The sequence below is a fragment of the Pelodiscus sinensis genome, chromosome 6, assembly GCF_049634645.1.
Source record: "Pelodiscus sinensis isolate JC-2024 chromosome 6, ASM4963464v1, whole genome shotgun sequence".
NCBI lineage: Eukaryota > Metazoa > Chordata > Testudines > Trionychidae > Pelodiscus > Pelodiscus sinensis.
Genome location: NC_134716.1, coordinates 36,126,510 through 36,152,202, shown reverse-complemented (window position 1 = coordinate 36,152,202; position 25,693 = coordinate 36,126,510). Strand labels below are relative to the sequence as shown.

Below are 25,693 nucleotides of genomic sequence, written 5' to 3'. Positions count from 1 at the left end.
AAGATTGACAGAGTCTAGTTTTGGTAGACTGCAGAGACTAATTGGCATATGTTTTCATCTTATTAACAGCTTTATAGTAATTTAATTACTTATGGCATGGGTCTGAATTACAGTGTGTTTTAGTAGAAATCCAGTTTAGAGTTTGCAATCTGATGCTGATCCGCAGGGAGGACTGGCTCAAGATTTTATTACCTAAACCTGGAATTTATTAATGAGATTTTGAAGACACACTTCTCTTCAGTGTTTAATAGTGTGCTGCCTGGTGCTCCAAAGCTATTGACGAGAGATTCCCTGGAATAGAGACTGCTGTCTCATAAATGGTACAGTTCAGCTTAAAGAGAATATATATAATTTCAGACCTCTCTCCCCCTTTCCTGGAAACACACATATACTGTCAGAATCACATACACTACATTTAGCTGTATCTTTTTATTCACACTCTTTATGCATGGAGATTCCATGGCTTACGTCTGTGCTTAAGTGTATTTCATAAAATTAGATTTGTACAGTAGCTGACTACTGGCATAGCACCATTGTTGAGTCAACGGATTTACCACAATTTTCTCTTAAAGAGAGCAAAACTTATTCATATAAATGTCAAAACAAACCAACCTTTAAATCACTTGAGTCTATCCTATAATCTCTGAGTGCATTTCAACCTCATTTTTTAAAAAAGTTGTGAATTAACACAGTGTGCAAAAATTGTGAAAGCTGCATGCAATTTTAATGCCGTTACTTTGTGCAAAGTATTGTTAAGACGTTCCAGATACAAACAAAAATAGGCTATCTTTCCTCTTGAGAAGCTCACACAATTTAATATGTAAGTCCTAACCCTATAAGTCCTCTATTTCCCTAACTCCCTTGATCTTGGTCTACACTAGGACCTTATTCAGAAATAATCCCCCCACCGCACTTTCGAATTTACAAGCGGTGCATCCACACTACTAAGCCATTATTTCAAAATAATGGGCTACAGAATTCAAATTCTATACTCCTGCTTTTCGCAAGGAAAAATGCTAACTCTGAAATAGTATTTTAGAAAAAATGTTAGTGTGGATGGCCCATGGCCACTAATACGAATTTATTGACCTCCGGGTGACACTCCTGCAGCTCCCCAGAGTGCTTCTTGAGGCTCCAAGTCTGAAGTAGTTCGTCCACATTAACAGAGCCTGACTCGGATTAATTTTGATGCTTTGATGCATGTGAGGACATGCAAGTTCGAATTTGTTAAATCGGGAGTTCTTAAATCATAATTTCAGAAGTTTCCTAGTATAGACATGGCCTTGGAATTGTTCTACAATATAGCAGAGAATTTGGTCCATTCTGTATTATGATCAATTTAGTTATCTGAGTACAAGAGATTTTGCAAACAAATGTTTGCTAGTATAGCATGCACAATTTACTGCAGCAATCCAGATTCCTTATTTAGTTATCATTCCACATATGTAGTAGGGAGGTTCAAATTAAATGATCGCAACAGTTGGTTTTCAATAGACCTAATATGGTTGCCATGCAATATCGTGCTGATTTGTACAGTAACTCAATAAATAACTGATACTATCACAGTATATTATTTTTAAACAGTGTCAGTCAGTCAAGACATTTTTACTATGGATTAGTACAAGATTTTCCATGACATTTGTGTTTTAGAGGAGATTGTAATCAACCTTGCCTTTCAGATCAGTGGCAATTACATTTTCTGTCACCTCAGATATTTGGACTTATATTGTTTGCTTATCTAAATTCCATCCAAAGTGTCGTATTTAAAAATGCAATTATATTTTTACTCCTATCTAAAACCATAGTCACTTTTAAGTCCAAAAATTAGCCCTGGTCCCAGATATTCAATAATACCTCTAATTAAAATATACTACAGAATTCTACATTAATACTGTAAGCATTCAAATGTTGGATCATTACTGGGGAATACTGTAATACTGTTTCATATGGAAAGGGCTAATTTTGGAAGGAACAGATTACCAAGCTCCTATTGGAAAGGTACTGTAGTTATCAAACAGGGGGTTTATTGGTATTTTTCTATTTCATCCTCACCTATTCTACAAATGAATACACTGTCATCAAGCCACAGGAATATATCACATCAGTTGGTAAAGAAAAAGAGTTTGCAAGGAGTAAAATGGTGAGTTTGAGTTTGTGAAAGTGCTGAGTTCATGCAGTATAGGCACAGCTGTGAACTCTCCTGTATGAGAGCTATATGCATTCTCCTGTATGAGTATTTTATGCTGCTCTGCATATTTATGAGGATCTTTTACAAAAAGGACAATGCGTGTGGCATACTAAGGTGTTTGTGTTTTTCTCATGTAAGGGTGTTAAGCACTGAAATGTTTACCAGAAAGTTAGGATCACTTTCTCTCACACAAAAAGAAATCATACAACTGATTAGGATTTGGGGAGAGGGAGAGGGATGGGATGGGCACTGAGTCACTAAAACTCAACTCATGCTTTTTCATACGTTTGATGGATTCAATTACTGGGTCACACTTCATGCTAAGGTATATTTATGAATAGCTTACAAAGAATTAGTAAATGATTAATAAGTGTTATAGATTGTTGTAGAGTTTAAGATTTCAATGGGTGCCATATAGCCATGTACAACAACTATAGATGTGCTTACAGCCACTACAACACTTCTACTTGTTCCTGTAACATTCATCTAACAATATGTGCAGGTCTAAATTAATTTAAAATTGAAAAATAATGGGTCTGTTTGTGACGTAGGTGTGTGTATGTGTAAATATACACACACAGAGTATACCCAAATAATAATTTTCTTAAAATAAGATTATCTCTTTCTAGGTCTCACCACTAACAATAGTATCTCCTCTCCATTTACCAGCTTAATTAGAAACAGAAATATTAATCTGCAATTACATTTAAGCAACAGACACAGATGGGTATCCACTTTCAGTTAAATTCTACAACTGGGAACACAAGGCTAGTCCCTCACAGTTTCATCTACAAGATCTAAGACGAAAATGGTTTGAACTAAGTGCAAAACCCCAAAAAACAAAAGCAACAATACCAACCATAAAACACAATAACCCACACAGAAAAATAGCAAGCCATGGTTAATTCATGCTTGCAAACTGAACCCTCCTCTTTTCTATAACAGAAGAGGGTTCTGGGGGCTAGACTTTGGGGAGGATCACCTCAGTCAGATAATATAATTTTGTATTCCTCTGGTCCTTTTTTATCCTGGAAGTTTTAGCTGCATGAGACACAACCAGGCAATATAGATTGAATTCACTGTTTTAAGAGTCTGAAAATGTACACACACCCAAATGATTGATGTGTGGTGGTGATGGCAGTTGGAGGTGTGGGACTATTTATCCTCTGCTGCAGAGCTCTTTGTTTATGATGTACTCCAGTCCTCCTAAATTAGCAACTTGACATATAAGTGGTCCCTGCACGCCGGGCTAATAGGCACAAGGCTTAAGCTGAACTAGTATTTTGAACACTGCAGAGTGCCTTCTTGAGCTTTGCACCTGAAGAGGTTTGGGTAAACTATTCTCTGAACAGCTGTTCTCCAGGGGGCCCCAGCAACTGCCTGTCAGCTGGGAGAAGTAACTGTTGAGGAACTCCAGACAGCTGAATCTGGCTTAATCAAAGCAGTAGGCCACCCATTTGCATTTGTTCTTTGGAACAAATGTTCCCAAGAAGTGGTCTGGCAGCAGATAGGAACTCTGAGGGCATGTCTTCACTGCAATGGAGTTTGATGCTGTGGCAACTGATATTCTGGAATTTGATTTTCTGGGTCAAGTGCTAAATTGAATGCTGAGGGTCCCCCCATCGCCGTTGGCACTCCCCACAGTCATGAGGCGTAAGGGAAGTCAAAGGGAGTATCTCTCCCGTTGACCTCCCACTATAGGGATGGTGCTGAAACTCAGTTGAATGTACATTGTTTCCAGGTATGTCAATTATGTAGCTGAAATTGCGTACTGTAAGCTGATTTTTGCCTGCAGTGTAGACCTGCCTTGAAAAACTTCTCACCTGTATCTGTTATGTTAAACGGATCTTCCATAAGAAAGTAGATTATTATATTTATCCTCTCTAAAGATATTGTTTTCTGTAGCTCTTGCCTTTTGAAGTTCATCTCCTACATTTACTCTAATTAATTAAGCTAATTTATGAGGCAACGTGGACCTCAATACATTTTGATCTGAAGAGTAAATGTGCCATCTCTGCTGATAGGATGGGTGAAGAAAGATACCAAGTACACGGAAGGAAATAGGCCTGATTATAGCCAGCCTCATCTTTGTTATATAGAACTGACCCAGATTCTAGAGGTACTAGTATGCAAGGGTCCATCTCCATTTGATCATATGTGTCAGGACTCAAGGTTCCACCTTGTGCACTAGGGCCCTCTTTGTCCTAATGGATATTCATTTAAAAAACACACTTTTCTATCCAATTTGCAGGAAACCTTCAGAAGCCCCTGGTGCAGATGTATGCAGAAACACAGCACCACAATATGGATGTCTTTATATCCACTAAGGTATGCCAGGAGGGTGCTTTGTTTCAGGCAAAAATAGGGATAGGAAATCTAGGGAGACAGACATAAAGCAGTATATTAAGTACGTCAGATTTATCCCTGGTGAATCTTCACCGAAGTCAATGGCATTATACCAGGAATAAACTGGGCCCAGTGATCCCAAAGCTACCGAAGTGACCATTTATCTTGAGCAGTTGAGACAAATCAGGGGGAGGGAGCAAAATAATTCAGAGCCATCTCTTGATTGGACAAACTTTTATTCCGTTCCCTTCTTCCTTCTTAATATACTTACTGGGGCATTCAGTATGATCATAAACTTTACTCCATTGATTTGTCATCTTATACTTCCTTTACTCCCCCCTGTTCCACTTTTCAGTATGAATCCAGCTTCAATTAACATTAATTTGAATCAGAAATTAAGTATTGAATGTTAAGGCTGATTGAAAGCTGCAGGTACACTAGTCCTGTGAGGATTACACAGGTTTCCTATCCAGCATCAATCTCAGTGTCAGATCTACAAGGCCTGTGTCTTTATAGAGGTAGGCTCTACTGACCTTCATTCTTCTTACAAGCCCAAATTTGGGTATCTCCCAAGACAGGGTTTAGAATAACAAGGAGGACGGTGACATTTGCAGTAGTTTACTTGCTTCCTCATGAAGAACTCAACTTCAGTGTCAGTTGGAAAGAGCAAAAGAAAATCCCTCCCCTACTACTTTAAATGTTTTTATTTTCTGATGCTGTTTGGATCTCTCGCATCACTAACATTCATAATACTCCTGAACCTATCTAGATTCCATCTGTTATCTGCCTGCTGGGAACAATTCTAATGCATGGCACAAGACTTTTATCCTTGTCAGCTACAGCAGGAGAAGCACTCAGAGTCGTTTGGGGGGTAGCAAGACTAGTGCTGACCAACACAGCAAAACAGCTAGTGTACAACTTTGAAAAAAACTGGGATGGGGGAGGGAGGCAACTGCATTGAGAAGAAGGAATGGAAAAATGTCTGTTCGGCAAGGGGGAAGGAAAAGGCAAAGCTAAAGGAGGCTGTGCAAAACAGCGGTCTAAGGTGGGAGATAATTATTCCAGATGCTGATTCATCCTCATGGGCTGGGTACAGGTAGGTGATTGTATTCTTTTGTTTTTCATGTATTTAATGATACGGCTAGAGAGTCACTCAGGGTGTTACTGGAGAGGGGTTCTGGGTGCTGTCACTCAGCATCAAAAATGGTGGTGTCCTCTCCTCGTCTTTCTAATTTACCTCTAAAATGCAATCCTTTATGAAATATTTTCAGAGTAGATTTTAATGTGTCAATGATGGATGGGGCCCTCCAGAAATCTAAATAGCCTTATATATGGAAAAGCCTTCCTCTTCCATTTCTAATCGCCAAGAATTTTTATCAAATGATATTGCAAGTGACACCAGCTTATAGGACCCCATATTTAGTCAGAGATGGAGAGTTTTTGGCAGAGGATTTTATTAACAAAATGTACTGATATCAAAGATTTCATTAGAGGAAAAGTCAGCAATGGAAAGCACATCTTTTTGTTGTTGGGAAGAGGTATTATTAATGTCACTGCGATGTAAACATATGAAGATAAGGGTCTGGAATTTTGCCACCCCATGGTTTAAAGGCATTCAGCTACACAGTCCTAATGGACAGCAGCTGTTTTACATGTAAAAGATGTAATTTAAAGCAAGTGGTGACTTCGGTGAGAGACAAGTGAGTTCACAGCATACAAGGCCCTTCTGAGTGTGTGTTGCCAAATCCAATGGGCAATTGTTTTGAAAGGGGGATTCTGTCCTGCTTTAGTTCAAGTGTAGTTTTTGTGACTAGCCGAGCCTCAGCCTGTACTCTCTGAGCCTGTATTTTCCTCTTTTGCAGTACATCCAATTTAATCATGTTTAGCACTTTGCAAACAGCACAGCAGATGTTCCCTGTAATGCCGTTTTTAAAGAATGCATAAGAAGCTGCAGCCAGTGACAATTTACCAAATGCCTGTGAAGGAATCCACAGAGCCTCCGACTAACAAGTTTTTTTTCCTGACATCATTTTGGGGGGTGCCAACATTATAAGAACAAAATATTCAGGGGGAAAAAAACACCAGCTATTGCCTGGGGGTAACCTGCTCATCAATGCAGTAGAAACTATAAAGTGAATCTTCATCTACATGTGCTGGATAAGAGCAGCACACACATGTAAAATGTACATCTGCACTTCTAAGATATTTCATCAGTAAACTGTTTCAAATTATAACCAGATGAGTAATGGTGAAGCAATGAGATTTTTCCTGCATTCAGTAAAAACAGCTGGTATTGCTGCTATTAATCATGAGCGTGTGCATGTAACGGTCTTGTAAATCTGAGAAAAGTGTCTCAGTCAGGTAGCAGCTAAGTATGGCACCCTCTGGGATTTGTCTGTAGAAAAACCCCAAATGATTTGCTGCCGAGGCATCCTTATATTACCTGTGCACTTGCATGGATTTATTCAGGCACACCCTATGAAGAATCAAGCATTGCTTCACTTTGCCCTAGCTAAAGATGTTATATCATAACAAAACTCATTCCTGTATGACAAAATGACATTTAAAAGTACATACTCAACTCACTAATATTTAGTTTCCCTAAACTGTAGAGTTTATTCTCTGCCTATTAAATGAAAATAAACATGTATGAAAATAAAACCTTCCAACAATCTGAAAGCACCCACTTTTGAACTCCATTGTAAGGAAAGGATTGTTAGGGACTGTAATTCATTTGCTAATCCTGGCTCCCCCAAAATACAGATATTATTTATTATATTCCTAAGAGCTGTGAACTGATATTAACTGAATCTGACTGGAAAGCTAATACATCTCAGAAGTCTGCATGAGAAAGGGATTGTTGGTGTGTCTGTATGTGATAGGATTTGCTCTTTCATGAATAATTTGTTTCTGGAAAAGGGCAGAACATAAAAGGCCTTTTCAGAGTCTTTGTTTTGAGGTTAGCATTCTGATAACCATGTAGGATGGGAAGCAGTCTTGCATTTTCATGCTTTGTACATATATATCTTTTACATCATTTCTTTCTCACTTGCAAGCTCAGAAAATTATTGCCTTTTAAAGGAGCAAGGGTTACAAATAGGATGATTGCATTAAATTCTGTACCCGTATGACATATTAATCATCACAAGAGGTGAGCTGTGAACACTGGAATGTCTTTATCTCCCATAGCAATGAGTCAGCTATGACACATGAAAGGTTGGATGCTAAAGTAAGCTCTAGTAAAACCCAAGGGTTTATACCAACTTATTTTATTTGGTTATATTTATTTGGACTATTTTAACATTTTTCATCTTGAAGCTTCCATGGAAGAACCACTGCACAAAAACACGATAAAAAAGAAAAAAGAGCCACCTCCACACAGAAAACCAAACCTAAGTCGCAACTGTTTAGAAGGACAGAATCCATCTTTGTATGAATCAACAAAGAAATAAGTTCTGTATGACACATGCAGATTAATTCTAAGGCACTGATAACAGTGGTATCTCAATACTGAAAATATGATGAAGCTAAAGAATTCAGAACAAAGGGTGTTTTCCCTCTTCTTTTTATGTGCAAATTTATATGCAATTAAGGTTTTTTTAAAAGTATTTATGGACATCTCTCCTGGGGAAAGATTTTAGTGAGGTGAGTCTTCCACTTCAATCTGAACAAAACCATGTTTGGAGTCCATCTGTCTCTTTCACCAAGGACCTCCATAGCTAGTGTTCTGCCACTATGAATGCTCTGCTGGCCATGTCAAAGAGCTGACCCCTGGTTCTTTGTAGCTGCATTATCTGAATGCAGCTACAAAGGCTCAGATGCCTTGAACTTCTGAGGCCATCTCTGAAGTAGCCAGGTTCCAATTGTTCATTGTTCGTGAAATGAGGTTTACCGCCGTCGAAAGAAAAGCCGCGTTCTTTCGATTTAATTTCGAAAGAACGCGGCTGCAGTCTAGATGCAGGTGAAGTTTTTTCGAAAAAAGGCTACTTTTTTTGAAAAAAACCCTGAGTCTGGACACAACCTTACAGCTTTGCCCTAGTCCTTTCCTAATACAGTATTGACTATAGTCCTCACTGCTCATAACTGCTTCATTTCCCCCATCAATTCCAACTCTCCAACAAAGTAATTAGGTGCCTATGAGTGTTAACACACCTTCATGGGTTATTTGACTCTTCTCTGTGTAAACTACCATCTCACCCCAGGTTCTGACTGAATTGCAAAGTTGCATAGTGTTCCTGTACCTGTTAGCCAATAGCTGCGACTTTGTTCCGGAAGGAGAGGTTAGGAAAATTGCCAAGTCTCCACGCCGAGGATGGGTGATAGTGATGCGCACAACTACATGCTCCAAGTAGATCACATGGTGGTTGGAATTATCTGAACAGCCAGTGGCTTTGTACACTGAGTAGACCTGGCTGTTGGGCCGTATCGTTCTGTAACAAACAGAGATCAATAGCAAAGTTATTTCAGGCTTGCACTCTGGAGAATGGAATTGAATCATCCTTATATGGCATTTATTGGTCAGTGACAGAGTACTAATTTTTAGTTTAAAGTAGAAAACGTTAGCATTATCTTAGTTACCAGGCATGGACAGCTATTAGTGACCAGCGGAGGTTTGATGATGGCATCAGAAAATGTCATGCCTGGCTCCATGGTTAAGTAATATTGACTATTATGTATTAGATTGTGAATATCATTAATAGTGAATTGGATCCTTATCTGGTATAAAATGTCATAGCTTCCCTGAAATGTGCCAATTTTCAGCAGCTGAGGATCTAGCCCATTCAATACATCATTCATTTTTTGTCAGTTTAGGGCTTTGGAAGTGCATCTGAAGACTGTTTTCTCACTGTATGTGCCCAGCCTGTTCTGTAGCTGCAAAGAACATCAAACTCCCCCCAGCACTGTCCTGCCAATGTGCCTCATCATGTTTTGCAGAGATCTCCTTTAAGTGAGTGGAAAGGAGCTTATTTTTTTGTGACTGAAATTTTAATGACGAGGACACTGGATTGAAACCACAAACCTGCTTTACAGAAGCGACAAAAACACTTTCTACAAACAGCTCTTTGATGAAAACAACCTGGGGATGGATACTGTGCTAATAATCCAGAGACTCCTTTCCCCCCTACAAATGCTCAGCATCACCCAGTCTGCCTTTATACTTGAATTTCTTGGGTTATTCCTTAAACTGATCCCTTTTCTGGTAGTACATAGCATAAGTTTTAGGTGTTAGCATCCCTGACTGTAACATGGGAGGACTGATTAAATGTCCTCTCGATGTCCATTCTGAGTTACATTTTTATGATATACCAGAGGCAAGATAGCTCTCATATGGCAAATTCAAAGAGAGTGCAAGGAAAGGTGTACTGTATCAACTCCTTTACATGAATTATATGAACCACCATTTACAACATGTATTACTTGGCTTGGTGATCTGTGTTTTCCACACACACATGCTGTTGAGGAACTGTTGTCCATTTTTCTGCTTCCATCACCATAGCTTCAGCATCCATCAGTCCAAATCCATAGAGATGGCTCACTGTCAGATATAAACGGAGTGGTTACAATCACAACAAAGCCCATGGCTGTTTTGCTAAGAGAGGCATAATTAATTATTGTAGTCATCAGCTACAGGCTCTTGCTTCATTTTCTCGTCTTCATTTCTTTTCATCAGAGGCACCCAAAGTTTCCTCATCAAGAGCTGCTCTAGCAATAAGAGCTATATCTAATTTGCACAAAACAGAACATACTGCAGCTATTCAGATATTCACAGCAGACATGGCCTATGGAGACTACAGATCCCAGCTTGCACTGCTTCATCATGAACCGAATTGCCCAGTAGCATTCCATGGAATTCAGCCCAGTCTTCTACCACAAACCTGAAAAAAATGTTAATAGATGGAAGCAGCCAGAAGTGTGTGATCTCTGAGTATTCAAATGACTCAAAACTACAGCTACTATTATAGCCATAGTCTGAGGGTGGCTGACTCTCTGTGCTTTTGCAATTTACACAGGCCCAGACTTTGGCATTTAGGGTTGCCAGATGGTTTAACCAAAAATACTGACCTCCCCACCCCCAAAAAGAACTGGAGAAAAAATTCGTTGGGGGGAGGGGAGGGTAGAAGGGAGACCAAAGTTGTTGAGGAAAATAAAAGGACCCCAAGAGTTAGGCAAAAAAAAAGTTAAAAAATAAAACAGCCTGGCCCTTTCAGTACGTGCAGAGTCAGAATAGAGATAGGAACAGGGGAGCGGTTGAGCACTAAGACCCAGGGAAAGCATTGCTTCCCCTTGGTCTTTAGGCTTTTTGCCATTTTGGTGGCCATCTTTAGGTGGCCATTTTGTTTTCTTGACCAAGCCGGAATGCAGCTTCCCTGCGGAACCAGGTAAGCAGAGGGTCTGGGGGTGGGAGGTGTTGGGGGCCCCAGAGGGAGAGGGTGAGTAGAGGCTGGAGACTGGGCCCAGTTGCCAAGTGTGTCACAGGGTTGCCAGATGTCTGGTATTTTTGCCTCCTGGCAGGGAAAATAACCAGAAAATACTGGACATTTTTTTACTTGACAGGAGGCAGACACCTGGCAACCCTATTGACATTTAGATGTTGGTACAATCCCTTCCTTGCTTTTCTGTGTAGATGTAGCCTCATTTTTGTTGAGATGGTGCAGTATGCTCCTTCTCTGCAGCCAGCCAGCTCTTCCCTCCATTCCTGGGATACAAGGAGGGTGAAAGTCATGCCTAGCCCTTGCACAGGGTGCAAAGCAGAGGAGGGGAAGTTCCTTGCTCCATTGCTTCTGCACACCTAAGAGAAGCAGGGACAATGAAACCAACAGAGAAGATGTAACTGTGTAACTCCTTGTATTTCTAACACGAACCGTTTTAAAGTGTAAAGTGACCGTGCTGCAGACTGTTCATTGTAAAGAATTTCCTTTGTGTGAGAATTTCAGTTTCCTGCCATACATGGTAATTAAGTTCGACATCTCAAAAGAAAGCTTAAAAATATTATCTTCCCCAGTTTTAGGTGAAGCCACAATTGAACCCTGATGCATTAAATATATGGAGGCTATGAGATGTAAGACAGATTTTCTTTCCTGCCCTGCAAACTTTTGTTTTGACATTTTAATGTGAGAGTCCTGCGAATATGAACTTGATCCCATTGTCTCTCAGGCATGTCAATTTCTTTGCATACCTACTCTGAAAGGGTAGAAAGCTGCAACTGATTTTTTGTTTTGAAAAAATAAAGAACATAAAATGTCTGGTAATTAAAATGGTCAGCAATACGCAACTTCACAGCATGAATTGAACATGTCACCCGGTGACGTGTTAATCAGTCATGCTTTTTTTTTTTGTTCCAATCAAAACAGGAGTTGGCAAGTGATTAATTAAAAGGGACTGCAAACCTCAGTGACTATCCGCTATAGCTGTACAAATCTATATATTTGGTAGATTTTTTTGGGTAGAGGTAGTAGAAGTAGAAGATTAAGGAAGCAAGTACTTTTAAATCACAACATTGCATCAATAAATCAGTTTAGACTGCTACCACAGACAGAACTACAAACCATCTGAAAAAACATAAATGCTATATTCATCTCTAACATGACATAACAAGGTATACTTTGCAGAAGGTATATGAAACCAGCCTCCAATTAAACCCAAACCAGAACTTAAAGGATTACATCTAACATCCCGCCCCATACAACCCTTCCTTCCTCTCGCCCCGCAATCCTGTTAAACAAATGACAGCTCAAAGTATAAAATTGATCTGATGTTAAAGATCACATCTTCCAAATATCTAACAATATCTGACAATATCTAATGCTGGCTGAAACAGCCAACTGAAGAGCATTTTTGAATGGAAAATCCTTTGAGACATAATGGCCATGTCTACAAAAGGAAACTATTTAAAAATAACTAGATTTGACTTAATAACTCCCAATTTTACAGAATTGAAATTGTGTGTCCCCAGTACAGGGAAGCCTTGAAATTAGTCTGAGGCAGGCTCCATTAATGTGGACATACTACCTCAACTTAGAGCCCCAGGAAGCACCGGGGAGTAATCAATTCAAATTAATGTGGGGAGTAGTTATTTCAAAATAGTGGCACCAGAGCACCCACGCTAACACTATTTTGAAATGTGTTATTTCCCAAGAAAAGCAGGAGTACAGATTTTGAAATAAGTGGCCTGTTCAAAATAAATAAAATAACAGGCTTGGTAGTGTGGACACTCTGTTTATAAAGTCGATCGGAGGGGGGGGGGGTAAATTAGAAAGAAGTCCCTAGTGTAAACTAGGGCAATGTGCATTCAATGAACTCTTATTCTTACAGTTGCCTTGAGTAGTCCCAAACTCAAGGGCGCACAGAATGGAACCATGCATTCAAAGAGAGCTAAAACATGGCTCTTATAAGTGACCGAGTAGCTAATATTCTCATGATAAAACAAACAGGTTCACAGTGTATGGTTTCCAAGACCTGATGGGACCCTTATGATCATTTAGTTTCCTGTGTTACACAGGCCCTAGAACTCCCAAAAATAATTCCTAGAGCAGACCTTTTAGAAAAAAAGACATCCAATGGGTCATTGTTTCAATGATTAATTGCCTTCACTGAAATAAATGTATACCTTATTTTCAGTCTGAATTTATCTTCCAGACAGTGGATTGCTATACCTTTCTCTGTGAAATCATTATTATTTGTTTCCCATGTAAGAACTTACAAACTGTAATCAAGTCCTTTTCTTTTTAAAAGATAAGTAGATTGAGCTCCTACAGTATATGGTGAAAAGGTGTGTTTTCTAATCCTTTAATCATTCCTGTGACTCTTCTCTGAACTCTCTTTCATCAACATTTTCCTTGATTTGTGGGCACCAGAACAGGACACAGTGTTTAACAGTGATTGCTACAGTACCAAATACAGTGATAAAATAACCTCTCGACTCCTATTTGACACTCCCCTGTTTATGCATCCAAGGTTTACATAACAACATAAGAATGGCTATACTGGGTCAGACCAAAGGTCCATCTAGCCCAGTATCCTGTCTGCTGACAGTGGCTAAAGCCAGATGCCCCAGAGGGAGTGAGCAGAACAGGTAATCATCAAGTGATCCCTTTCCTGTCATCCATTTCCAGCCCCTGACAAACAGAGGAAAGGGACACCATTCCTATCCATTTTGGCTAATAAGTATTGATGGACCTAACCTCCATGAATGTATATAGTTTTTTCTTGAACCCTATTAAAGTTAAGTAAAGGTTGCATTAGATTTTGGGGCCATACTATCACAGTGGAAACACATGTTCAGCTGATTAACTATCATGACTCCCGAATCTTTTTTTTTCAGTCACTGCTTCCCACAATAGAGTGCCCCAACATGTAAGTATGGCTGGCATTGTTTGCTCCAGATGTACACAATGACATTTAGCCATATTAAAACACACATTGTTTGCCTGTACTGAGTTCACTAAGTGATCCAGATCACTCTGTATCATCCGTCTACTTTATTATTAATCACTTATCCAAGTTTTGTGTCAGTGATGATATTATGATTTCTTCTAGATCACCGATAAAAATATCCCAAAACAGATACCTATGGGATTCAACTAGACACCCTCACACTTGGCAATGATTTCCCTTTTACAATTAGATTTATCAGTTAGCCATCTGTTAATCTATTTAATGTGTGCAATATTAATTGTATATCATTCTAGGTTGTTTAATCAAAATGTTATGTGGTACTAAGTCAAATGCCTTAGTATTGATACGAAAACTTAGATTTCGCTATTACTTTTATCAACCAAATTTATAATCTCATCAAACACAGATAGGCTGTGTCTAGACTGGCATGAATTTCCGGAACTGCTTAAAACAGAATACTATTCAGTTTTCAGTTTTTCTGGAAAAGGAGCGTCTACATTGGCAGGCTGCTTTTCCGGAAAAACCCTTTTTCCGGAAAAGCGTCTGTGGCCAATGTAGACGTGCTTTTCTGGAAAAGAGCCCCGATCGCCATTTTCGCGATCGGGGCTTTTTTCCGGAAAAGACTACTGGGCTGTCTACACTGGCCCTTTTCTGGAACAGTGTTCTGGAATAAGGACTTATGCCTGAACGGGAGCAGAATAGTTTTTCTGGAATAGCGGCTGATTTTGTACAGTAGAGCGTTGTTACTTTTCCGTAAATTCAAGAGCCAGTGTAGACAGCTCGCAGCTTATCCCGGAAAAGCGGCTGATTTTCCGGAATAAGTGGCCCAGTGTAGACACAGCCATAAAGATTTTTTTTCACAGGATCTAACTGCCATAAAGCCATGTAGATTAGCATTCATTATATTACTCAACTTTAATTTTTTATTAATTGAGTCCAGTATCAGCTGCTGCATTATCTTGCCCCATTTGATGTCTGACCGACAGATCTACAATTATCCAGGCCATCCCATTTACCCCTTTAAAATATTGACAGTTACTGGCTTTCTTCCAGTCTTCTGAAACTTTTCCCAGTGCTTGTGTACAACATTAATGGCCCAGCATTTAAAAGACCTCATTGGCCAGGTCTTTTAATACTCTTAGATACAAGCTATCTGGACCTGCTGATTTAAAAATGCTAAACTTAAGTAGCATACTCTTGATATACTACTGAAATGGAAAAGGTGTTCCCAGAATTATATGATATTTCATCATCATTTTTTTCTCAAATAAAGAACAGAAATACAAATAATAATTCTATCCTTTCCATCTAGAAATGGAACAACATTATTGTCAGGATTCTTTTTTCCCAATATACTTTCTTCTTTCTATCCTTCACTTCCTTTCTAAATCAGGTCAGTATTTTAAACAATCCAGCCTTCATCGTCAATTATGGAATTCTGAGCACCAAGTGAAGTATTCTTAAACAATTCCCAATTATAATTTTCATATTAAATTCTTCCTCAGAGCTGACTTTGGCTCATAATTCTTTTCAGCTTTGTGAAACTGACTCTTTTAAAGCACCAAATATATATATATTGTTGATTTAGACTTTATTGTGTTGCGTATTATAAATATGATCAAATCCTGATATTTGTATTTGAGCGGCCATTAATTTTTACTTTTGTGATCAGTTCCTCTTCTTCTGTCAAGATGTGGTTTAACACAGAATTCCTTCATGTTGATTGCACACTCCTTGAGCTAAGATATTGACATGTGTACTATTTTGAAATTCCAAGGGTATTTCAGTATTGGCAGTATAAGACATTAAGGCTCTTTCCACCAACTTTTGAATTGTCTCTATGGAAAAATACTGAAAATGTTTACTACAAAAATGCATAGACTAGGAAAAAAGATCACCAATACCATATGAGGACAAATAAACCCTGGGCTGAGAAATTCCTCATTTCATAAATGCTGCCACTGGAGTCTATGAGGTTAAGTGAAAAAGCTCTTGGGTACAAGTCTCTTCATGGGGAAAGAGGATCTTTTAGTCAGGATACAGTTATCTAACTATCTGTTTTTATATGCCTAGCACTGTGGTGTGCAAGTCACTCTGTTCATCCGGACTAGGACGAGCTGTAGGAGTAGAAGTGGCTCCCCACATGCCTATCAATTGTGTAAACGTAAGTGGTAAAGTTCCAAATTTCATCAAGAGGGAATCAGGTCTGGGTTAGTGACCCCCCCCCCCATTACTTAATAGAGAAATCTTTAGAATAACTAATGGAAAAGTGATAGAAATGTAGCCGTGTTAGTCTGGTGTAGCTGAAACAAAAAACAGGACTATGTAGCACTATAAAGTGGTAGATGGAAATGTAGATTTTTGATTTGAGGAGAAGCAGTTGGCATACTTGACATGTTGGGAGGCACGGAGAAGGGAGAGCCAAACCATTCACTCCTGACCCATCTGAGCGGGAGGATGAGTAGCAGACTTTAGCGGCAACTGTGGCCTCTTCCAGGATACCCCTGCTCAGGCAGGCTTCTGGTTGAGCCCAAAGTTGTTTCATCTACTGTACTTACACCCTGAATTTACTGAGGAACCACAGCCTGAATATTCACACTTAAAAGAGCTGGTTTAAAATATTTACAGACCTCCCACAGACTATCTTTCCTACCTTTAAAACCTATTTTTAAAATGAAGTTGTGCCCATTTCTCATTCTGGGAGGGGAAAAAAATATTAGCACCCAGGGTGATGGTGTTTATGTTAATTGCTTCTCACCATCATTATACTTAATATTTGCAAGAAAGAGGAAAAGTAGGAGTATGCACAAGTATACACTTTCTTGAAAAGCATTCCCACATCCAAATCAAATCTGTGGTGCTGGGGCTCCTAAGGACTTCTTTGTGGAAAGCTTCCAGACAGCTGATATTTGGCTGTCTGAAGAGCCTACACTTCAAAGCCCTTGATCAAGGAGGTTTGGGCTAGCAGCTGCAGGTATTGAGACAGGACCATCAGTTTTAGACACTAAATAATAACAATTTAGGAAAACATTCCAGGTTTAACAAAAGTAGCTGTGCCCTCTCATCACAAAAGAAAAGAAGGTTTAATCTCTTTTCAAACTGCATCCCTGGATTTAGACCAGGGGTGGGCAATAATTCTTGGCCGGGGCCCACTTCAAAAATGTTTGAGGTGGCCCTGGAAGGGACGGGGACAGGATGCTTCCAGGCTTCCCCACCCACAGACCATGATTGGTCTGTGAGTGGGGGAACCCCTTTGCCCCCCCCCCACTAAGCACCCATGTCCCCGGCAGGGCGGGAAGAGGCTTCACATGCTCCCCCACCTCCAGGCCAATCAGAGCTTGGGGGTGGGGGAGCACATGAAGCTGCCTCCACCCTGCGAGGAGCGCGTGGCGCTTAGAGAGGTGCCGCACGCTCCTCGCAGGGCAGAGGAAACTTCACGTGCTCCTCCCGCCCCCAGGGCAATCAGGGCTTGGGGGCGGGATAGCGCATGAAGTCTCCTCCCGCCCTGCCAAGAGCGCATGGCACTTCAAAGTGCTACGTGTTCCTGGCAGGGTGGGGGAAACTTCATGAGCTTCCCCCACTCCCAGTCCCTAATTGGCCTGGAGGTGGGGGAGCGGCAGGGCTTCTGCAGGCCGGATCAACCCGCTTGGTGGGCCGGATCTGGCTTGCAGAAGCCCTTCTGCCCACTCCAATTTAGACATAAACAGGTGATGTTTATGAAATACACTTCTGATTCTGCTGTATTTGACAGTAACCTATTCTGGTGCCTCCAAGAGTGGTTAAAAATTACTTTGCTAGCACATACGGGGCTAGGTGTGCTAGGGGTAGCATTGAGAGATGTAATTGCTACTGGAAAAGAGAGGGGGCTCACTTCTGCTAATACTGTTAGGAAAACGACGTTACCAAAGCAATCATGTGGGGTTTTCTTTGCTGTCTAGTGTCTTCCATTCCAGATGCAGTCACATACAAGAACCAGGCAGACCATACATTTTGCACTACATATTGTAATGACAGGAATTAATATTGGGTTTATTTGAGACTTTATGTTTCTGCCCATATTAGGGATGGTGTAGAGATGGCCCGTCACAGGCAGCATTTCAGGGAGTTTTCTGCTTCATTGACAGAGAAGAGGAATATGGAACAGGACCCAGACTGCTGCTGTACTGCTTCAGTAGTACAGGGTATGCCTCCTGCTTGTCAATGCATAGGGAGCTCATGGTCCTGACTGCTCCCACACCCCCTTTGACATAATAATGCTGTTGGGTTCTGTGCTCACTGGGGGTTAGGGGGAAGGGGACTGCAGCTGTGCTCCATGGATGCTCAGGGGTGCAGAAGTATTCCTTGAGCCATGTCTCTCTCCGTGCACACAGGTAGCCTGGCTGACGATTGTTTTCACATTTTCACAGATGTACACAGAGGTTTACAGATACAGAAGAGGACAAGTTTAAAGGAAAACTAGTCTCACAGAGCAAATATTGAATTTTACTCTTCTTATCATTAAAGAATAGCTAACATTCCTAGGTTAATATCTATTTATTTATCCACAGAACAGCTCCCTTGACCCCCACTACAAAACCAGAGGCCATCTAACAATGATTAACTGGGCAAGCTTATCAGATCTTCCCCCAGTTTTTCTAGGAAAGGTACTTACTCCCTTTATTTTGGTCCAACACTCACGTATAGGAAAAGATGTCAGATGTTTAGGAAAAGATTGTTCTTGTTTATACATAAACTTGATATAAACTTCCCATTATGCACTGCCCCCTCTGAAGTGCAGCCTTTAAGGACACAGTCTATTACTAACATTTGATCAAATGCAGAAGTATTAATGTCTGTTACTTATAAATTCAGTCATAATTTTAATTCCTGTAGAGTGAATGAAGCCAAATTGAAATGCAGCACTAATGTCTAATATAGTTAAACAGGAAACTACACTCCCAACATTTTGTCCTTGTCTGTTTTAATGAAATGATCTTCAGTTCTTTGGATCAGAACTTGTTACAGACACAAGTATTTCTGATTATTGTATTCATCTTCAGATACTAGACAGATAGAAACAAATGAAACAAACGGGCTGCAGAGTGTCTTCTCATTTGCTATTATCCAACAGTCGTCACTGCCCCCTTTAATTTTCCAGTCCCTGAAAACAGCTTGGATAATAGAGGTATTGCATAATGTTCATGTCAGTTATACTATTAATATTAACTCAATGGAAGACACTGGTGGCAGTATGAGAGTTTAGAAATACATCTGGGGAAAGAGCCTCAACTGGTGTAAATTGCCAGTGAAGTGAATTTATACCAGCTGTGGGCCTGGCCCCTTGCCTTCTGGAATCTCCAAAATTACTTGACTGAAATGTCACTAAAGGCATGTTTTGTTTAGCTAGATTGGGAGAAGTAAAAGTCACAGGATTTCTCTTTTGGATTTTTGCATTTGCTTTCTGTTACTCTTGACCCTGGCATCTATATCAATCTCACTGAAAATCAAATAAGGACAGAATCATCTGTACTGAAACACTTTAAAATATGCCACTGTGCTAAATATTTAACTGAATCTGAATTTGTTTCCACAGCTGTGTTGGTGCTGTGCATATTTACCAGGCTGAGGTGCAAATGTAACTAGCACAGCGGTGAAAGTAAACAGGAATACTATTATGCCTGATTAGAAAAATTTGCAGTTCTCCTCTTTACACAGGCTTGCTTAGTTTGACTGTATTTTAGATCCTGTTGTTTTTATTTTTTTGGTATGCCGATGCCAGATATTGTGCTAGCAACTCTGTACTTGACAACAGAGATCCCAAAACATCTGTGAATGATTGGCAGTGAAAAGCTTCCTCATTTCAATTCTCCCCGCTTGCCTGTTGATTATTCTCATCTTCCAGGAGTCTGTATTTCACAGGAATTTGGTCAATATTTGTTGGCTTTTTAAAAATAATTTCACAATATGAGGAGATTCTTAGACTCCTGAAATTAGCCACTTCTTACTCATCCTACAACTCTTCTCATCCCTCATCCTTCTGCAAGATGGTCTTAGAATAGATTTTCTTCTGAAACTTCTACTTGGCAGGTTATTAAAGATGGGAAACTTACTAAATAGGTACAGTCCTAATTTCAAATTGCTTTAATTCATTTATGTAATTTGGTTAGCTTTATTGCAAATGCTAGAAGTATTTTGATATGGCAAAGTATGAAGTAAATTTATTTAAAGGAAAAATGCAAGGGTAGTGAAGGATGCTACAAGGAAAATAGGTTTTTAAGTAGCCCTGCTTAAGCTTTGTCCTATTTTGCTTGTGTCAAATCTCAACTAGGAAATTTTGAGCTTTGGAATTAGAATTTAGTGTTTCTTCACCACATCCTTAAAAATCCCAACTCCCTTGTGTTGTGCCAAAGCTACCAGTAATTTACGATAATGGGATTTGACTTATAAAACATATAAATGTGCTTCACAGCCAACAAAAAATTATGCGATACTGTTCTTTTTACTCTTGGGGATAAAATAAACCCTCAATGCTTTTCAAATTCACATAACGTATTTCAAGCTCAAAGGAAGATATGGAAAGAATGCAGTCGCATTCCTTGCATTTTTATGTTTTTGCTTATAACCAAAATATAAATGTTTCTACTTATAACCAAGACAACAGAAAACCACATAGTTCCCCAAAATACAGCTATCTCTAAGGACTCAGCTGGCACAGAAGGAAATTTCAGTTCCTGTTCCAAGAATCACACAACATAATGGCCTGTTTGTAGGACAGAAAGGTGCACTGTATTCTATCCTTTTTATTGCATTACATTATAATGGGAAACACTGAACATTTTGGGGCCAAATATGTAGATAGAAAAGTAAATAATCAGAAAAAGCATGCAAAGTCCATTATGTGTTCAATAAAATGTGTGTTAATATCTAAATGCAATCAGTGTAGTTTCATTTCTTCAGGCAATACCAACACTATTATCTAGCACTACGCTCAAGACTACTATATAGATGTTATTGGTAGATCAAACTTTCTGATGAAAGTCACTGTTGACTGTTCTATGATCCACAGCAAATACAATAAACACGTTTGGGGCATACTGGCCGTGCAGCATGTGGAAGTTTATATTTTTGCTATTTGTGTGGTTTGGTAGATAAAGAGTTTCCATGTTCAGTTCTGCCAATATCGCATCTTTTAGAAGACCTAAATCCACTTTAAAAAACAACAAAGACCACTTGAGGATAGGGATGTTAAAATTAGATGAATCAACTTATTGAACAGTTGATGGAATTTCCATTGACTATTCGATTAGTCGATAAGTGTGCTTCCGCTTTGAAATGTACAAATGTGGAATGCTGCCATTTTGCCCCGGTCCCCCTCCCATAGAGCTGGTTTTTAAGCCATGGAGCTCATCTCCCCCTACTTCTAATGGAGGCATTTTCATCCATACCACAAAAAAACCCCATTATATTTGTTGAGACTCTCATCAGAGGATCCTGGTCTATACTTTTATCTCTAGAAATGTTACCCCTGAAAAGTGTTGAGACTGAATGAGAGAGCCTGACCTGCCCCTCTTTTTTCTATGATTCTCTCCTCCCCATTGTATAACGAAATTTTGGCCATAAATACTCAATTGAACCCGTTCATTTCTTTCTCTTATTAAATAAGTCCTCCTATATGAAGGAAATAAATTGAAGGTTATATGTTGGTGCACTAGCTTTATAAAAGATTTGCTGAAAGAAAATTGGCTAGGATATATGTGTGGTAATGTAAGCTATAATTTTTAAACTCCATGATGGTAATGTTACAATGTATTTCTCCAAAAGAGACAACTCCATTGCAAAACCAACTGTCTGTAGCTTTTCTTTAAACCAAACAGGCCATCGGATCACAAAATTTATTAACAACCCACCCGTTTCCCTTTTTAAAGACCCTTCAAGCCACATTTCTCCTTGAATGTGCATATGGGATTCCGCTAGAAATTTAAAGCAAATGGATCTAACCATTATATAGATTAAAGAACTAAACCAACCTTTCACGGAGACTTTATAATCAAATATCTCAGAACAAAATATACATATGAATGGAGTAAATTCGAAGTGGAAATACTAACAGAACTTCAGCTATAGACACATGAATACCATTTCTGTGCCTCTTAGGGCTCGTCTACACTGGCCCCTTTTCCGAAAGGGGCATGTTAATTTCACAGGTCGTAATAGGGAAATCCGCGGGGGATTTAAATATCCCCCGTGGCATTTAAATAAAAATGTCCGCCGCTTTTTTCCGGCTTTTAGAAAAGCCGGAAAAGAGCGTCTACACTGGCCCCGATTCTCCGGAAAAAAAGCCCTACTTCAAAGTAGGAATAAGATCCTCCGGAAAAGGGCTTTTTTTCCGGAGGATCGGGGCCAGTGTAGACGCTCTTTTCCGGCTTTTCTAAAAGCCGGAAAAAAGCGGCAGACATTTTTATTTAAATGCCGCGGGGGATATTTAAATCCCCCGCAGATTTCCCTATTACGACCTGTGAAATTAACATGCCCCTTTCGGAAAAGGGGCCAGTGTAGACGTAGCCTTAGTGTATCAGGTGCATAGTGAAGAATATCTCTCTTGTCCTGCCACATATAACTTCTGTATCTTTTTGAAAGTGCTTATGTTCCAACCCGTGAAAGAACATCTGATGGACTAGAGGAGCAGCATCAGATTTCAATAGCAGATGGGTGAATAAAAATTACATTTCAGTGATAGTACACCTTTAATAAATGATAATACAATAAGTATGCATAATTAAATACCCATCCCAGTAACTCTGTAGTGGGAATATTATATAATAAGTGAACTGAAACAAAGAAAAGTTAAATAATTGGCCAAAGTCTCTCAGAATAATTGGCAATGTAAAACAGACTTAATGGTGACATCCTGGACCCATGCAAGTTAATGGCAAAGCTCCCATGTACAGGCAGTCCCCGAGTTACGCGGATCCGACTTATGTCAGATCCGCACTTACGAACGGGGCTTTCTCGCCCTGGAGCTCGCAGGCAGCGGGACCGCCCAGAGCGCAGCGGTCCCGCCACCTCGACCTCCGGGGCGAGAAAAGCTGCTCCGGGTGCCCCTGGTCTGCTGGGGACCGTCTCCAGCAGACCAGGGACACCCGGAGCAAAGCCGCAGCAGTGGCGGGGTCCCTGTGTTCCTGGTCTGCTGGGGGGGGGGGGGCGCAGCTAGTGCACCCCCCCAGCAGACCAGGCTTTTGTTGTGGACCCTGGGGTAGAGCAGCTAGGGTGCTGCCGGGTTGGTCCTGCAGGGACCTACCTGGCAGCCCAGCTGTTCTGTCCCAGGCTCGAGATTCAGCCGCTGTAGTCAGCCCCTGGCAGCGGCTGAATCTGGAGCCAGTTCCGACTTACATACAAATTCAACTTAAGAACAAACCTATAGTCCCTATCTTGTACGTAACCCGGGGACTGCCTGTACTTCAATGGGACCATGATTTCACTAAATCCCACTTCCAAGTTCTGTCCACTAAAAAATGTATTCATCCTGACGGCAGAATATTTGTGAATGTAATCTAGGTTGAACCTTTCTGTTTCAGCACCCTTGGGACCTGACTAGTTCTGAACAAGAGAATTTTCTCTACTAGGGGATGACAATATTACCAGCACTTCCATTGCTTACTGAGCTATTAGTAGAAATTTAGGGATAAATTAGAACTAAATAACAGTGTGGAACACTGAGGCTGTCTACACTGCTCCCATTTTGTGCAAAAAATATGCAAATGAGACAAAGCGTGGAATATCATGGTGCCTCATTTGCATAATTAATTAGGCTCCATTTTTGCACAAGAGGCTTTTGCGCAAGAGCCATTCTGCATTTTTTTTTCAGGCAGAACAGCTCTTGCACAAGAGAGGGTTATTGCACAAAAACAGAGCCTCATTAATTATGCAAATAAGGCACAGTGATATTCCATGCTTTGCCTCATTTGCATAATTTTTGCACAAAACGAGGACAGTATAGACATAGCCTGAGAGCCAGGATCTGTGACTGTAACAAATTTTATGGGACCTCAGGAAGCTTGGCCAACTCATGAAAAGCGGACATCCAGCTAACTAAAATAATTCTGGATGTCAAATGTTTCTGGACCAGAGTGTTCTGGACTAGAAAGGTTCAACCTGTAATTACTTATATTAAAAATAGCCAATAAAACAAAGTAAGTATCAAACTCCATTTGCATTTAAGGAAACATTTTATAAAGAGAGAGCGCTTTCCAACAACAAAATTCTACACCTAATGTCTGTGGGGTAGGTAGAATTATCATAGTTATATGTGTAAATAGATAGTTAGGCAGATAGACTGCAAAATCTCCCAATTTCCAAGCACTGTTTTTATAACTGCACATAAATGTAATTATGTGAGTGCGCATATTTCTCAGGGTTTTTATTTTGAAAGTCTAAAAACCAGTACTATGTGTTTTCAGCATAACCATTTCATTTTTAATGCAATAACTCCAGTTCTACAAGGAAAAGTTATTATTGCAAACCGGAAAGGTAACATTTTAGGTTTCATGGAGAGCCTGAGTCTGTTGACCTGTAGGGCATACATGCTACAAGGCTCATTTTTCTTCCCCCAGGCTTTTGAGAAAGGGTTGGATTAAGGTGTGTTAAAAGGGGAAAGTTGAATGGTATAATTTCTGTGGGCAAGCTGGTGTTGTTGCTGTCAGTTCAGTCTGCAATTTTTATAATTTACCTTTATAATCTACCTTTTTTAATAATTTTTATAATTTATAATTATAATTTTTATAATTTTTTTATAATCTACCTTTTTTATATAATAGATTTTTATAATCTACCTTATAATCTACTTTTTTCTAGACCATAGGTCTGCATTAAGTACACAAAGAAACATAATCTACCTTTCTTCTATAAACTGTTTTGTTTATAGCCTGGATTATGCAATGAATACCAAGCCTGCAAGCTCTCTGGGACAAAAACTGTCTTTATTATTTGGTCTGTACAATGCCAACCACAGTCCAGCTCATTTTAGAATGGGGTTTATAGATGCCACTGTAATATGAATAAATGTATGTTCTGGTTTACTACTGTATTACTACAGTTTTAGGGTAGATTAAGTCCACTGAAAACTATATAGTCACACCACTGCCAAGCTGAACTAACACAGCGGCAAATCAGGCCCACAATACAGGACTACTATAAATGCAGAAAAGCAAATTAGGCTGTATTACAAAATGTTATGGTCATTCTACTTTTCTTTATGTATCTAGTCACTGACCTCCAAGAGGTGTATCTGCTCAGACTTTCCCTATATGATTTTATTACCCAATCACCTGGTTCCTAGAGCCAGCAGGGAATAGAGCACAGCAGACAGAGCAGCCTCAGGTAGAATTACAGCTGCTATAATGAGGAGCTTTTGGTGTGTTTAATATTGGGAAGAGAAATGAGGTTTTTTTTCTGGGCTCTCTCCAGGCATGTTTTTTTTCTTTTCTCTTTAACACCTCACCTCTGGAACCACCGAGCCATGTATCTGTCAGTACCTTTTGTCCCTGCTCTCAGATATATCTTTTAATTTAAAAAGCAAAACTGGGAGATATATCAATTTCTATTAAGCAAAAATAAAAATTCTAGAGAAGAAGCCCACAAGCTTGCAGGTTGCAGAATCCTACACAAGATCTCTTCTCAGTTTTTGTTCGACCTTCCCCAAAACCGCAAAAAGATTTGGTGATTCTTGCAAAGGCAAACAATGTTCAAAAATGAGATAATTTGTTTAACCTTGTTTTACATTTGGAG

General features: G+C 39.7%; 1 protein-coding gene across 4 annotated transcripts in view; it reads right to left on the bottom strand.

Moving 5' to 3' along the window:
- The window catches only part of PCSK5 (proprotein convertase subtilisin/kexin type 5), a 327,119-nt gene that overhangs the window by 106,059 nt on the left and 195,367 nt on the right, over positions 1–25,693 (bottom strand). For all 4 annotated transcript variants that reach the window (XM_025178860.2, XM_075931728.1, XM_075931729.1 and 1 more), the window contains 2 exons: positions 9,953–10,070; positions 8,776–8,964 (listed from right to left, as the gene is read on the bottom strand). In XM_025178860.2, the coding sequence (XP_025034645.2) occupies positions 8,776–8,964; positions 9,953–10,070 (307 nt within the window). The remainder of the gene's footprint in view (positions 1–8,775; positions 8,965–9,952; positions 10,071–25,693) is intronic.